This window comes from Camelus bactrianus, chromosome 18, assembly GCF_048773025.1.
Source record: "Camelus bactrianus isolate YW-2024 breed Bactrian camel chromosome 18, ASM4877302v1, whole genome shotgun sequence".
NCBI classification, from domain to species: Eukaryota; Metazoa; Chordata; class Mammalia; order Artiodactyla; family Camelidae; genus Camelus; species Camelus bactrianus.
Window position 1 is genome coordinate 20233199 of NC_133556.1, and position 14804 is coordinate 20248002.

Genomic DNA, 14804 nt, shown 5'->3' on the forward strand with positions numbered 1-14804 from the left:
TCAACTGGCCACAGGTTCATCTCCCAGTGGGGACAATGAACACCCCTTTTCTCCTAGGACAACCTGGCTTCATATTCTGGCCTCTACCTGGCTCCCTGGGTCCACCTTGTCCTTTTTAATGACAAAGAAAAAGCTCAGTAGCCTGGCACCCTTTTCCCAGTTAATTTCTAACTAAGGAATCTCTTGATGCCAAAGGTGCAAAACAGAGGCCTTATAATTGCGGGCACAAGTGTGACCCCCAATGTCAATCATTTGGGGTCTCTACCTATTAGGGGAAAAAACAACAACAACCTCACAGCCTAGAAAATGAAAACACGGTGGCAAGAAGGGAAAAACATTCCACCCCCGTGGAAGCAATCTCAGGAAACAGAACCATAGGCTCTGGTTCTGGAGGAGAGTGCCAGCCAGGGGCCGATGTGTATATATAAGAGGCACACACCTGTAAACGGATGAACTCTACCTTTGTGGTTTCAGGTAAGGCTATCTGGGTCTCTCTCTTCTAGCTGCTTCTCCCAACCTGGTCTGCTGCTGATTCTCATTCTGTTTGAGGGAGGGGGGCAGAGAAAAATGAAGAGATTGGACACTAGCTTGAGTCGTTACTCAGCTGGCTATTGGCTTCGTGATCTTTGGTAAGTCAGTCTCCCTTTCTTTGAGCCCTACTTCCCTTATGACAACAGCTACAATTTTTTTCACTCATTCAACGAATATTAGTTAAGTGCCTACTCTGTCCTGGGCCCTGGGGACAGAGCAGTGACCAAGAGCCTCTGCTCTGTGCGGGGCCCCTGCTTTTCACATATCATGTTAGTTACCCCCCAGGAGGGACAATAAATAAGCAGTCAGTTATTAGCCACCAGAGTGTTTTTCAAACTCCTGGTCACAACCCATTAGTGGATCATGAAATCATTTGTGGATTATATTCAGAATTGTCTTTTAATTAATTACAGTAGAATATGTCAACAAGCAATGCACACAGTCATGGTAAGAACTGTCTTCTGAAACATTCATTTCATGTGTGTCTATGTGTACGGGGACGTGTGTGTATGCGCTCCCAAATGCACACACCCTCACAAGCAACTGTACTGGGTCACGGCCTATTTTCCTTATAGCATATCATGGTCACAAAGGCTTGGAAAACACTTTATAGGATAGTCTCTCTGACCACAGGGGACTTCTTCAAACTGAGCCTCGTACACTGTAGGCACTAACGATCCCTATTTCATAGAGATTGGCTGAGTCTTAGTGAATTGAAATGCATTGCCCAATGTCACACTATGAGTTTACCAATCACAGTGATTGATAAAACAGGGATTTGAATCGTGGTTGTAGACCCCAATCCCATACACTTAACCACCATGCTACTCTATTTTGCTGCTGTAAAAATTGGGGTAGGATTCCCCTTAGGATTATTTCCTCCCAGGGGAGCACTCTGGAAACGTTAAAATGCATTATGATGGTTCATTCTCTCTCAAGTTGCTGGTCCCAAGCCACTTCTTTACAACATGAGAGTTGCATGAAGTCAAGGACTTTGTCTGTAGTGTTCATGTTTCCCTTGGTGTGTAGTTCCCTGTTTGGCAGATAGTAACTACTCAATAAATGCTTATTGAATGAATGAATGCATCTGGGCAAGTTGAAAGTTTCCCAACAGGGGATCGAGAGTTGGCTGTTAAAACCCAAAGCTGCCTCCAATAAGATGGTGAGTCCAGAGCACTACACTGTCTTTTTGCTTCCTGCTCCAGGTGACAGACTCCGCCATCCTTCCAGACTGGGATGCGGGTGAGAATTAAGAGTGGGGCCACAGAGGGGAAAACATCATCAAAGCAAGGACCATGACACACTTTCTGTAGTTCACATGAATGGCATCTCCTGGAGTTGTGCCACGCACAACCAAAGCACTCCTCCCAACTGTGGGGAAGGGAGTTAGATCATGCATTTATCCCACCCGTCTCTGTTCACAGGATTTCAGGTGTCAGGGACCAGGAGGAAACCCCCAAGGGCCAATCTGTCCTTGCCTTTGGGCAGGTCTTCCCAGGACCAGAAGCAGCTGTGAACAGCAGAAAGGATGGGGTGGCTTTTCTCTCCAACCTCAATGCGGATGGTAGTGGTGGTGACCTGCTGGGCCATCGTAGCTGCAGCCGCTGACTCCTCGGAAGCACGTAAGTGTTGTGTGTGGGGGGAGCAACACCACCATTAGCAGAGGAGGTCTCAGCCCCTCTCCTATCATGCTTGGGATTTGCATAGAATTTATTCTAAATCCATTTCTTATCCTTTAATGCACTCTGGACTCACCTTGGAACTTTACTAAAATGTGGACTCTGATTTAGTAGGTCTGGCGTGGGGTCTGAAACCCTGTATTGGAACAAGCTCCCAAAAAATGCTGATGTTGTCCTTGGCTCACACATTGAGAGGCAAAAGCCTAGAACATCACTAAGGCCCTCTGGCATTTTACTGGAAGGTCAGGAACATACTCAACCACACAGGAGATTTGAACACACCTGAGTGGCTCCCAAATACCTCCCCTTTCACACTTAAGTGACCATTCCATTGGGTTGCATGTTGCTTTTCCTTGGAAAAGGGAACTGGGCCCCTCTCTTCAACCCCAGCTGGACAGAGAGGAGATACCATTGTGTTGTTGTGGTTAGGAGCACACAGTCTGTGGTCCTGCCACCTAAGGTTGTGTCCTAGCTCAGCTGCTTACCAATGGAGCAAGTGGCTTAAACCTTCTGAACCTCAAGTTTCCTCATCTTTAAAATAAGGGGAAATATAAAGGTCATCCCACAGGGCCATTAGAGAGGATTCAATGAGATAATGAATGAAGAGGGCTTATCCCCATGCCTGGCATATAAACGACAGCTCACCATCTCTACTGTAATTATTGCCACAGAGGAACACACAAAGTGTGACTGCCACAACCAGGTAGAGAGAGGAGGCAGGGAAGGAGATCTGAGCAAAAGGCGTAGAAATTACCAAGAGGGCCAAGGGGTGACAGCGTCACCTAAATCCTACCAAAGTGTCCAGAACTCTGCATCATTCCTCTGGGGGTGGAAAGGTAGATGTTTGAGAAGACACAGCTAGAAGACAATGCTTAATACAGAAAAATGAAAGTGGACGTTCAGACATCATCAGGGGAGTTTGGTGTGTTTCTTTTGGAAGAGGTCGGCCAGGGACTAAGTCTTAAAGTACACAGGTATCCTAAGGGATGTAGGAAAAGTCTCTGGGTGACCTCTGGGTGATCACTGGCCCGGCTGTCCCCACTCTGAGACTGGGCTCTTTTGTCCACAGGAAATTGCTCTGAATGTCACAGCAACGCCACCTGCAAGTTGGACGGGGTTGCCACGACGTGCTCCTGCCAAGAGGGCTTCACTGGCGACGGCCTGGTGTGCATGGACCTGGACGAATGCGACCTTCCTGGGGCCCACAACTGCTCCGCCGACAGCAGCTGTGTGAACACGCCAGGCTCCTACGCGTGCGTCTGCCCTGACGGCTTCCGCCTGAGCCCAGAGCTCGGCTGCACCGACGTGGACGAGTGCGCGGAGCCGGGGCTCAGCCACTGCCATGCCCTGGCCACCTGCGTCAACAGCGAGGGCAACTACTCGTGCGTGTGCCCCGCAGGCTACTGGGGGGACGGGCGGCACTGTGAGTGCTCTCCGGGCTCCTGCGGGCCAGGGCTGGACTGCGTGCCCGAGGGCGATGCGCTCGTGTGCGCCGATCCGTGCCAGGCGCACCACATCCTAGACCAGTACTGGCGCAGCACGGAGTACGGGACGGGCTTCACCTGTGACTCGAACCTGGGCGGCTGGTACCGCTTCGTGGGGCAGGGCGGCGTGCGCCTGCCCGAGACCTGCGTGCCCATCCTGCGCTGCAACACGGCCGCGCCCATGTGGCTCAACGGCACGCACCCGTCCAGCGACGAGGGCATCGTGAGCCGCACGGCCTGTGCGCACTGGAACGGCGACTGCTGCCTGTGGGACGCGCCCGTCCAGGTGAAGGCCTGTGACGGCGGCTACTTTGTCTACAACCTCACGGCGCCCCCCGAGTGCCATCTGGCGTATTGCACAGGTAAGCGGGCATCTCCCTCCATCCCACCCCAGGCCCGATGGGCCTCCAGAGACTGGAGCGCATCCTTGTTGACTGTCTGTCTGTGTCTATGACTCTGCAGACCCCAGCTCCGTGGAGGGAACGTGTGAGGAGTGCAGTATTGATGAGGAGTGCAGATCAGATGATGGTAGATGGCACTGCCAATGCAAACAGGACTTCAACATCACTGGTGAGTCGGGGGGTGGGGTGGGTGGGAATGGGAGGTGCTGAGAAATGTCAGCAACCAGGGGCGGCATACATTCCTGGGTGCGAATTGGGTGCCTGGGCGGATGACCCAGGGAATGCATATTATCCAGTCTGAGTGAAAAGCCAGTCCAGTAATAGTCATTAAAACCAGCAGGAAGCTCTCTGGGCTCTCGGAGTCTCCCCTTAGTTAACAGGAAATCTCCCACAGCTTGGGGAACCACCTCGCCTACACCCCAGCCGTCTTTCAGAGGCCCCCCTACACCACAGTGGACATGCGGGTGGCGGCCACCTGTTGGCCAAAGACTAACTGAGCCATATTCCTGCAGCAACAAGAACACAAGAGTGGCCTCCAGTCTGCGGTGTCTGGGCTGGGCCCTCCACTGACCAGCTGAGGACCCTGAGCAGGGCTCTGGCCATCTCTAAGCCTGTTTCCCCATATGTATAAGTGACTCAGATTTCCCAAATTCCAGTCATGATTTTATCACATCCAAGTACCAGTTTTACCATTTTGTTTTATCCAAGTACCACCTATACTGACATTTTTATTAATTTTTTTTCCAAATTGATTGCATCCTTCTTTTAAGTAAACTTGGGACATTGATGCCCACTACTAGGTTTATCTGTGGTAAGTAACACTTACCTTAGAAAGAAGGTAACAGTAAAAATGAATACAATGAAAGAAAGCTACTACATTTCAGCAGCTGTGCAACACTTAAATTTTTTAAAATCCATCTGGATGCTGTTACATGTCCCCAGATACTTAGCCAGAGGTCCGCGCTCTGCTGTTTTAAAAGAAAAACCAGCAAGTACAAGACATTGAACACATTAGCAGCATTTGAGGACTGTTTCCTCGATGCAGAAAGGATGGAAAGAAATTGCGATTAATTTATTAGCTTTTTTGTTCGTTTGGTTGCTTACTGTTTTGTTTTGTTTTACTGGGATTGAATGTTATTTAGTGCTGGGGCAGTGAAGAGCCCCAAAATAACACTGTCCTCTGAATACAGCCTATGCTTAGAGTAGCATGGGTGGATAGTTGTTTGCATGGATCCATCCAATGAAGCTAGTCTTGTGTCTCCCTCACTCTGAGAGGGGAGACCACAGTGTGACCAGACTGGGGCGACTGTGAATACCCCTAGCTGGCGGCCAACTTGACTAGCTAGGCCTGGGTCTTAGGATGTGCTGGGCCCTGAATTGTGGTCACTAGCTCCAATCCTGCCTTCCCTGACCATTTCAGATCTCTCCCTCCTGGAGCACAGGCTGGAATGTGGGGTCAATGACATCAAGGTATCCCTGAGCAAGTGCCAGCTGAAGACCCTGGGCTTTGAGAAGATCATCATGTACCTGCGAGACAGCCAGTGCTCAGGCTTCTCTGAGAGCGGTGACCGGGACTGGGTGTCTGTGGTGACCCCGACCAGGGATGGCCCCTGTGGGACAGTGATGACGGTACGTTCTTGCCAGCGTGAGACAGGGTTGGAGCACTGCCTGGTCAAAGCTCACTCTACCACTTACTAGTTGTACGAACTTGAGTGAGTTCTTCAACCTGACTGGCCTCAGTTTCCTCAACTGTAAAATGGAATAATAATAGTGCCTACTTTATAGGGTTGAGAGGGTTAAAGGAGTTAATGTGCGTGATGTGATTAGGACAGTGACTGGCACATAAGTGCTCAATAAATGTTAGCTTTAAATAAAGAGGGCAATCCATGGTGATAGATTACCCTATCTATTTTTAGGATAGATTACAGATGGGAAAGTAGGGCCCAGACAGGCAGTGACTATTCTAAGCCAGTGGGTATCAGTGCTGGGTTCAGAAGCAGGGCTTTGTCGCTGGTGGCCCTGGGAAGCAGGGTCTGCATCACTGATGTTTGGAGAACTGGGACCTCATCTACAGAAGCCAACCCCAGAGGGACGCAGAGGTAAACGTTTGTGTGAGTGGGCACGGCTTCCTCCCATCCCCCTCATTCCCCAAAAGTAAAAGAAAGAAGACAAAAGAAGCGAAGGAAGAAACCGTCATTTGCCAAACCTGGCTTTTGAAATTCCACCATTAATGATGACTCAGTACATGATTTTCAGTCTTTTAAGTGTTGGTGAGGGGAAGCACGGGGTGATGGGAAGCATCCAGGCTTGTTAGACACCCCCCCCCCCCAGTATGTGGGCAAGTTACTCAGTTACTCAGCTCCTGTGAACCTCTGTCTCTTCATTACGAGACAGGGAAGTGGTAGCTCTGCCTCAGGGTCATTCAAGGGCTAATGTAGGGTTGCAGGAGGAGCATTTAGCTTGGGATCAGGGTGGGGGTGGGGCCTAGCACCTGACTTGTGCTCATAAATGGTTGCATTGTAACTTTTGATCCCGGAAACTGGGAGGGCAGCTCACAGGCGGCTAGAGAAAACGCCTTTGGCTTTGAATCCTACTCAGATACTGTGCCCCTTTCTCCCACTTCCCCACCCCAACACAGAGGAATGAAACCCATGCCACATACAGCAACACCCTCTACCTGGCAGATGAGATCGTCATCCGTGACGTCAACATCAAAATCAACTTTGCGTGCTCCTATCCTCTGGACATGAAAGTCAGCCTGAAGACCTCCCTGCAGCCAGTGGTCAGGTGCGGCCAGAGAGGGTCCCCCGTGTCCCTGGCTGGCTCCACCCCCACAACCCCTTAGCTTCCCTGGTAACGGCCACCCAGCGGGGCAGAAGAGGGCAACTGGGAGGCAGTGTTGGACGCCATAAAGAGCCCAGCTAGGAAATCTGGAGCCCATATTCAAATCCTGGCTCCACCACACAGATGACTTTGGGAAGTTGATAGCCCCACACTGGTCTCAGTCTTCTGATATGTGAAATGGTCTTAGCAATACTGTGCTGCTTTTCTTAGTTTTTTTGGGGTAGGGGTGGGGAGGTAAGTAGGTTTATTTATTTACCTATTTATTCTTAGAGGAGGCACTGGGAATTGAACCCAGGACCTCATGCATGCTAAACATGCACTCTACCATTTGAGCTATACCCTCCCCTCTAGTGCTGCCTTTCTTAGAAGCACAAAAGTGCTCTGCAGATGTGAATCCAAGATTAGGGTCCTTGGCTTATTAGAGGGGTTGGGTGGTTAGACCGAAGGGAAGAAGGGAGGAGCCTCAGTTCAGACCTGCTAGGGCACTGGGCAAATCGTATCCCATACTTGGACTTCAGTTTCTTTCTTTCTCTATAAATAGGAATTTGAACCAAGAGGGGTTTGCAAATGATGCTTCTTGGAGTTTGAGGTCTTTAAGGAGGTGGTTTGGGGTGTGAATCAGAGAAGTTCTACCCACATTGGGTGCCACATGAGGTTTTATTATTTGAAAAAATAAAAGGATCCTGTTGCTAAATAAACTCAAAAAATCTCTGAATAGGATGAATCACAGGCCAATGATGCTGATGCTGGAAAAAATAATAGTTGTAATAATAAGAAGCATTTATGGAAAGCTGCCTACATGTCAGGCTTTGTGCTAAGTGCTCTACATGGAACATTGCACTGAAATCTTAGCACACCCTAGGGGGTGTGAACATTACTATTATTCTCCTTATACAGATACAGAAATTGAAGCTCAGAGAAGGTTTAGTAACTTGTCCAAAGTTGTAGAGGCTAGTAAGTGACAGAGCTGGATTCGAACCCAGGCCATCAGGCATAGAGCCCCCATTCTACCATGACCATTACTTTGAAGCTTGCCCGTGGTCACATATTCTCTGGGCCAACAGACTTGGGGAAGGACACTGGACACTGATGAGGGTGCCTGGCTGACTGGAGGAAGGAGATTGCTCATGTCTACCTTTCTCTGGAGCATCTCCTGGCCAAGCAGCGCCCTGGAGCAATGTGGCCATGTACCAGGCCTGGTGGCTTCCAGGGAGTAACACATTTGTGTGCAGCTCTCTCTCTGGTTTGAGCGGGAAATCTCATCCCAGTCTAACTCTTTGAGTCCAAACCGATAACCCAGTTCTTGCCTCTAAAATGGACTTCCACATTACTGAGTATTTCTCATGCACCCCACTTCCTGGGGCATCAGCCCTTACCCCGAGGAATTTACATCAGTGTAGCTATTTTTAATGGACTTTAAATATCCCATCTTCAAAACTCCAATCTTCTGCTGTAGGTAGAGCCAGAACTCTGAATTAGGCCTGTAGGACTCATAACCCATCTTTTTAAACTGTTCTAGATTGAGATCCAAAAAACATACACTTGAATGCAGAGGCCACCAACTGAGGCGGTAGGCCTATTACCCAAAAATACGGCCTGTGGGTTAGCAACATTAGCATCACCTGGGAGCGTGTTCGAAATGCAGAACCTTGAGACCCACCCCAAAGCCACAGAACCCGAGGGGACCTGTGTGTGAGCCTTGCAGTTTGCAAAGCAGTGGTTGGTGGGCTCTGGTTCTACTGCTGGGTCAAAAAGGCAGTTAGCTGCCAGGGACTGGCCAGGAAGGCAGACCAGAAAGGGTGGCCTGCTGTGGCCTCCTCAGCTGTGGTTCTGCCACCAACCCCTCTCCTCCTGCAGCGCCCTGAACCTCAGCGTGGGTGGGACCGGCATGTTCACCGTGCGGATGGCGCTCTTCCAGACCCCTGCCTACACGCAGCCCTACCAAGGCTCCTCCGTGACCCTGTCCACCGAGGCCTTTCTCTACGTGGGCACCATGCTGGATGGGGGCGACTTGTCCCGGTTTGCACTGCTGATGACCAACTGCTACGCCACGCCCAGCAGCAATGCCACAGACCCCTTGAAGTACTTCATCATCCAGGACAGGCAAGGCCCAGGGACGGAATTTGGGGTGGGGGAGTCTTTGGACTTGGATGAATGCAAATATATTTTTTTTAACTTTTTTTTTATCGAGTTATAGTCATTTTACAATGTTGTGTCAAATTCCAGAGTAGAGCACAATTTTTCAGTTATACATAAACATACATATATTCATTGTCATATTTTTTTCTCTGTGAGCTACCACAAGATATATTTCCCTGTGCTATACAGTATAATCTTGTTTATCTGTTCTACATTTTGAAATCCCAGTCTGTCCCTTCCTACCCCCCACCCTCTTGGCAACCACAAGTTTGTATTCTATGTCTATGAGTCTTTATCAGTTCTGTATTTATGTTTTTTTGTTTTTTTGGTTTTTTTAGATTCCACATATGAGTGATCTCAAATGGTATTTTTCTTTCTTTTTCTGGCTTACTTCACTTAGAATAACATTCTCCAGGAACATCCATGTTGCTGCAAATGGCATTATGTTGTCAGTTTTCATGGCTGAATAGTATTCCATTGTATAAATATACCACAACTTCTTTATCCAGTCATCTGTTGATGGACATTTAGGCTGTTTCCATGTCTTGGCTATTATAACAAAGTATATCTTTATATTCATTCACTAGCTGAAATTTAGCTTTGCCATTCATTAGGAATATAGGCAACAAACCACAGAAATATTAGCAGGACACGTGAAAAAGTTTTCACACATCAATACTTTTTAGTTACTATAGCATTAGAATTCTGCTAGATCATATTATTTAAGGTATTATCAAATAGACATATAGTTGTAAATAAATATATTGATATAATGAATATGTAAATACATAAGGCAGATATCAAATGTTTTACTATTTTGAGAACTATGTTTCAGTTTAATTGGTTTTCTTTATAGTCTTATATAATTTATTGTGTGTGTATAAGGTAGTATTTTTGAGGAGAAATGCCTGGGTTTCACCAGATGGCTGAAGGGGTCCAGGACTTGTAAAAGGATGAGAAAACTGATTGAAAGGCAGGCTGGGACTTGACTGGGAGGAACACAGTTAGCCACGGGCCAACTGAAGCAGGGAGGACACAGATGGGCTGCTTTTTACTCAATCACATCAGAGAGTCATGAACCACACAGTGAGAAAGAAGTTCATGTTTTCATTCATAAATTGAACAGATATTTTTGGAAGCTTACTGTGTGCCAGGCTGTGTGGATAACAGTGACTAGAAGGGACAAAAATCTCTGCCCTCTTAGAGCTGACATTCTAAGTGGGGAGACCAACAATTCCAACAATTAAACAAGAGTGAAATCTGTGGCAGGTTAGGAGTAAAGGGATGATAGAGGAAAAAAAAAAGCAGGGAAAGGGGAGGGGCATTTGCAGTTTGAATAGTGCAGTCAGAGAAAGCCCTCCCTCTCCCCCACCGGGAGACACTGACCTACTTCTGTTCTCTTAGCATCTGCCTGGTTACATCAAGGGAAGTCTCAACTGGGTGCTCGTCTGATGCTCACAATTCTGTTATTTGCTAATTTCCATTTGCAACAAGAAGAAAGGAGAGCAGAAGTCCGTTCTGGGCCTTTTACAGTCATCAGTGTCTAAGTAAAATTTAATAGCACTCCTGTAATTTGTATTTATTTATATGGTCATGTTTTGTATATGACAAGTAACCCTGGTTTGCTATTTGTGTTCATGGTCTTCTAAAAAAAATAGGTTATTTCAGCCAAAGATGTGTGTAGATTTCAAGAAAAATGGTAAGAAAATAATAATACACACGTTGGGAAACAGAGGAAGACATGCTCGAAAGTGGTTTCTAGATAAGGCAAAAAAGAACTGAAATTTGAGGGAGTTTGGCATGACCACGACTGGGGCATCGTGGAGTTTCGGGTTCCTATCTTGACCTTGCTGTTTCTTGGCTCGAGACACAAGTCAGCTCATCTCTCCGGATTTTCATGTTCTCATATGTGAAATAAGCATCAGTATTACCTTCTGTGCAGGGAGTTTGATGCTTTCTTTTGGTCTGAGTATAAAAGTGTTAACTTTAGGAGAGTTTCAGCTCCGTACAGCTGACATTTTTATTGTAGTATCACATATATGCAGGACCTACTGTACCCCATCTATTGTGATAAGCACTTTGAAAATTTTAACTCCTTTCATCCTCACAATTATTTTATGATGTGGACTACAATTAGGATTCCTCACACATCGATAGGGAAACTGAGGCGCAGGGAGATTAAGTAAATTGCCCACGGTCACACCACGAGCTAATAGGTGGTAGAATGAGATTTGAACCCAGGAAGTGTGTCCCCAGAGCGTTTGCTTAACCAACCATGTTATATGATGTAACCCTTCCAGATGTCCCCGCACTGAGGACTCAACCGTCCAAGTGGTGGAGAACGGGGAGTCCCCTCAAGGCCGGTTTTCCGTCCAGATGTTCCGATTTGCAGGAAACTACGACCTGGTCTACCTGCACTGTGAGGTGTATCTCTGTGACACCATGAAGGAAAAGTGCAAACCTGTGAGTCCCCTCCCCTCCCTCAGCTGGCTCGCCACACCCTCCCCCCACCCAGCTCCCCGTCACCAAAGACATTTGACCACGAGGTTAAAAGATAACAAACATTTCTGCTGTGTTTCTTTCTCTCAGTCCGGGGTAGACTGAGCTGTAAGATGAGGTGGGTGTGGTCCTAACCTGTTGGGAATTTAGGTGGAATCAGGGCAGTGCAGTAGGTAAAGGTTCAGGCTTATCTGCAAGCCTGTGTTGTGACAACAGAAACTGATATTCTTTCTGTTTCTGTTTATTTTTATTTTTTTTTCAACTGAAGTACAGTCAGTTGCGATGTGTCAATTTCTGGCATACAGCACAGTGTCCCAGTCATGCATATACATACACACATTCGCAGAAACTGCTATTTTTAAGTACTGCATGTAACTTATGTGTGTTAACTTCTTAATACTTCCCAGCAACTCTGTAAGAGATGTATTTTACTACCCCTTTTTTCTAGATGGGCGGGAAACTTACCTGGTTTTCCTGAGATCATACATTTCACAAATGGTAGAGCTGGGACATGAAGCCAGGTATACAGGTCTCCCAGTAACTCCTGCCTCTACCATCCTCAAGTCCCAGCCTGAGGCAGGAGGATGCTCCTGTGAAGGGCGCAGCCCACTCCCTGTGGCAGGACCACATTCAGTCTCCCTCAGGCAAGGGTTTCTTTGTCACCCACTCCCTGCAGACCTGCTCCGGGACCAGATTCCGCAGTGGGGGCACCATAGACCAAAACCATGTCCTGAACTTGGGTCCCATCACACGGAAAGGTAAGCGGGCCCCTCTGTCCTGCCCATTCCTGGTGAGGCATGCTTTCTGGAGATGAGGAGGGAAGACAGAACCTGGCACTTGGGATCTCACTGGGACCTGAGAAACTGGAGCAAGTGAATTCTGTGAGGCGAGGTTGACTGTAAGCTGCCTTCCTTCGGCAGCTCTCATTCATTCATTCATTGCACAGATGTATTCTCGTGCCTGCCGTGTGCCAGGCCCTGTGCTCGTGGTTAGGGGCTGTCATGATGCGTAATTAGAGACACAAACCCATTTCCTGTGGAACTTATGGACCTGTAGGAGAGACATCATTCAGATAATAATCCTTCTCTGCAATTTCTCTGTCAAGAAAATGTATCAGGAACTCTGAGCTCTTCCAGCGGGAGAACCAGACCCAGTGTGAAGCACTGGGGAAGAATGGCCCTGAGACTTGGGAACTGAGAAGTGATTAACTGTGAGGGATCAGGGGAAGCAGGGAAAGGGAGGAGTCTCAGGTGGAGGGTAGAGCGAAGGCAAAGGGCCTGGTAGGAGGGAGCCCAGCCTGCTAGAGGAACCGCGAGAAGGCCAGGCAGGCTGCAAGGAGGAGGAGGTGGATGTAGGTGAGTTGTTACAGGTAGCAGGCCAGACCGTGGGAAGCCTTGTGGTTCTTCTTCTTTTTTTTTTTAATTGAAATATGATTGACACATAGTTCTTGCTAGAGTTCTGGGCCTTTCTCCTGAAAGTAGCTGGCAGCCCCTGAAGGGTCCAAGCAGGGGCGTGACATGATCAGACTGGGGTTTGTAAAAGAGCACTCACTGCAGGGAAGGGAGCAGATGGAAGGGGCCTCTCCTGGGCTTCCCTGGGGGCTGATTCTTCTGTTTCCTCCTGCAGGGAGCCAGGCCACAGTCTCCAGGGCTGCTCCCAGCAGCTCAGGTAAGTTCAGGTCCTCTTTGCACGAGGACCTGCACCTGAACCTTCCTTTGGGGCTTTTATCTGTGGGTCCAGGGTGTGCTGGGAGTGCTCGGCCTGCTTGGTCTGAGCTCTGAAGAGGCGACTGCATCTCTGGAAACTCTTGGATCTGGGGCTGCACATACGCACGTAGACCTGTGCTGTCCCACGATAGTGCGCACATGCGCATGGGTGGAGGCACGCACAGACAGGTGCTCAAGAACCTACATCACCCACACACGTTTGCACACTCACACACATGCGGTCACATGCACATATTCATATTTACACACAGAGATGTGTGACATCTGCAGTGGCATGCCTGCCTTTCTTCATACACAGACATACACATGCTTGTTACACACCTGTGCACAGTGGACAAGCACGCACTCTACATCTGCACCGTGGGCACTTCCTGAAACTTCATGGCTCGTCTCTATCACCGTTTACAGGATTCATTCAATGGGTGACAAATATATGTCGAGAGCTGCTATGTGCCAAGCACAATGCTTAGTGCTGGGGTGAATACAGCAGACAAATGAGAAACCCTGTTTTTCTGCTTCTCTGCTCCTCTGACCACAAAGGCCAGGGACCAGTGGCATTTTCATGGCCCTTGATTTTTATGGCCACTGAATTATGTGAAAATCTGGATGAGAAGTAAAACCATGTAACTGCTGCCTTGCTTGGCTCCTGGCACCCAGATCTGAGGGGGTTGTTACACCAGCCTAGTGTTTGACCTGAGCTAGTTCAGCCCTGTATCAGTGATCTCAGAGCTGGAGAGTCAAGGTGTCCCCAAGAGGCTTGCCCTTTGTAAATATTCCTGAAGGTCACCAGCATTGAGTAGGTTGGTCACCGCACAGGCGTGCCCTGTTGAAGGAATACTAACCTTAGTGCCTGAGGAAAGTCTGCCTTATCCAGACTGTCCCACCTAAGAGGGCATTTTTTCTATTTTTCTACCCAAGATGGGCACCTTTTTCTAATTGGTTTTCAAGGCAGATAAAGAGAAAGCTTCCTTTTCCTAACTGATCATCCAGGAGAAGGTGTCCTTTCCTAACTGGTCAGTCTAGAGGAGGCATCGTATGTTACTTTTGCACAAGGCACATCAGTGCTGGCAGCAGCCCTGTAATTACTGTCTTTTCAGGGCTCCTGAAGGTCTGGCTGCCTCTGCTTCTGTCGGCCACCTTGACCCTGATGTCTCAGTGATCAGCGGCCGGAAGCCCTGTGCCCTGTGGCTACCAACTCTCTTCCTGCTGACTGGCGAGGTGATGCAGGCTAGCACTCCAGCCACAGAAAAGGGAACTCACGCTTCAGTCACTCTGCTCCTATCTTCTCCCCTTTAATCCTTGCTATCAGAAAACAGCCTGTGTCTTTAAATGCTGTCTTCTCTCAAAATGGGACTTGTGATGCTTCTGCACATGAGGCCCCTATCTCCTTAAAGAGTGTGGCAGAATAATAATTTTCAAAAGCTCAGTCTGCGAGTCCTTCATTCACTGGACAAATATTTATCGGGAGCCTGTGCTTATAGAGGCACTGTCCATGGTGCT

The 14804-nt window shown here is 48.3% G+C and overlaps 1 protein-coding gene across 2 annotated transcripts; it reads left to right on the forward strand.

Annotated features, from left to right (window-relative positions):
* The first annotated feature begins 271 nt into the window (after nucleotides 1-271).
* Nucleotides 272-14730, forward strand: UMOD (uromodulin). Of its 2 annotated transcripts, none has more exons than XM_045521201.2 (11): nucleotides 272-474; nucleotides 2020-2153; nucleotides 3280-4056; nucleotides 4157-4264; nucleotides 5516-5724; nucleotides 6734-6882; nucleotides 8797-9042; nucleotides 11379-11541; nucleotides 12254-12335; nucleotides 13204-13245; nucleotides 14402-14730. In XM_045521201.2, the coding sequence occupies exons 2-11, from the start codon at nucleotides 2060-2062 to the stop codon at nucleotides 14461-14463; spliced, it is 1932 nt and encodes a 643-aa protein (XP_045377157.1). In that variant the 5' UTR covers nucleotides 272-474; nucleotides 2020-2059; the 3' UTR covers nucleotides 14464-14730. The 2 variants fall into 2 exon arrangements, with proteins under 2 accessions (XP_045377157.1, XP_010959367.1); XM_010961065.3 differs by having other exon boundaries at nucleotides 273-474; nucleotides 1956-2153.
* The last annotated feature ends 74 nt before the right edge of the window (nucleotides 14731-14804 follow it).

Excerpts from the sequence above, each read along its gene's own strand:
- UMOD (XM_045521201.2), top strand. The coding sequence starts at position 2,060 with ATGGGGTGGCTTTTCTCTCCAACCTCAATGCGGATGGTAGTGGTGGTG. Across the intron at positions 4,057-4,156 it reads CCATCTGGCGTATTGCACAG|ACCCCAGCTCCGTGGAGGGA; the intron begins GTAAGCGGGCAT and ends ATGACTCTGCAG. Across the intron at positions 13,246-14,401 it reads GGCTGCTCCCAGCAGCTCAG|GGCTCCTGAAGGTCTGGCTG; the intron begins GTAAGTTCAGGT and ends CTGTCTTTTCAG.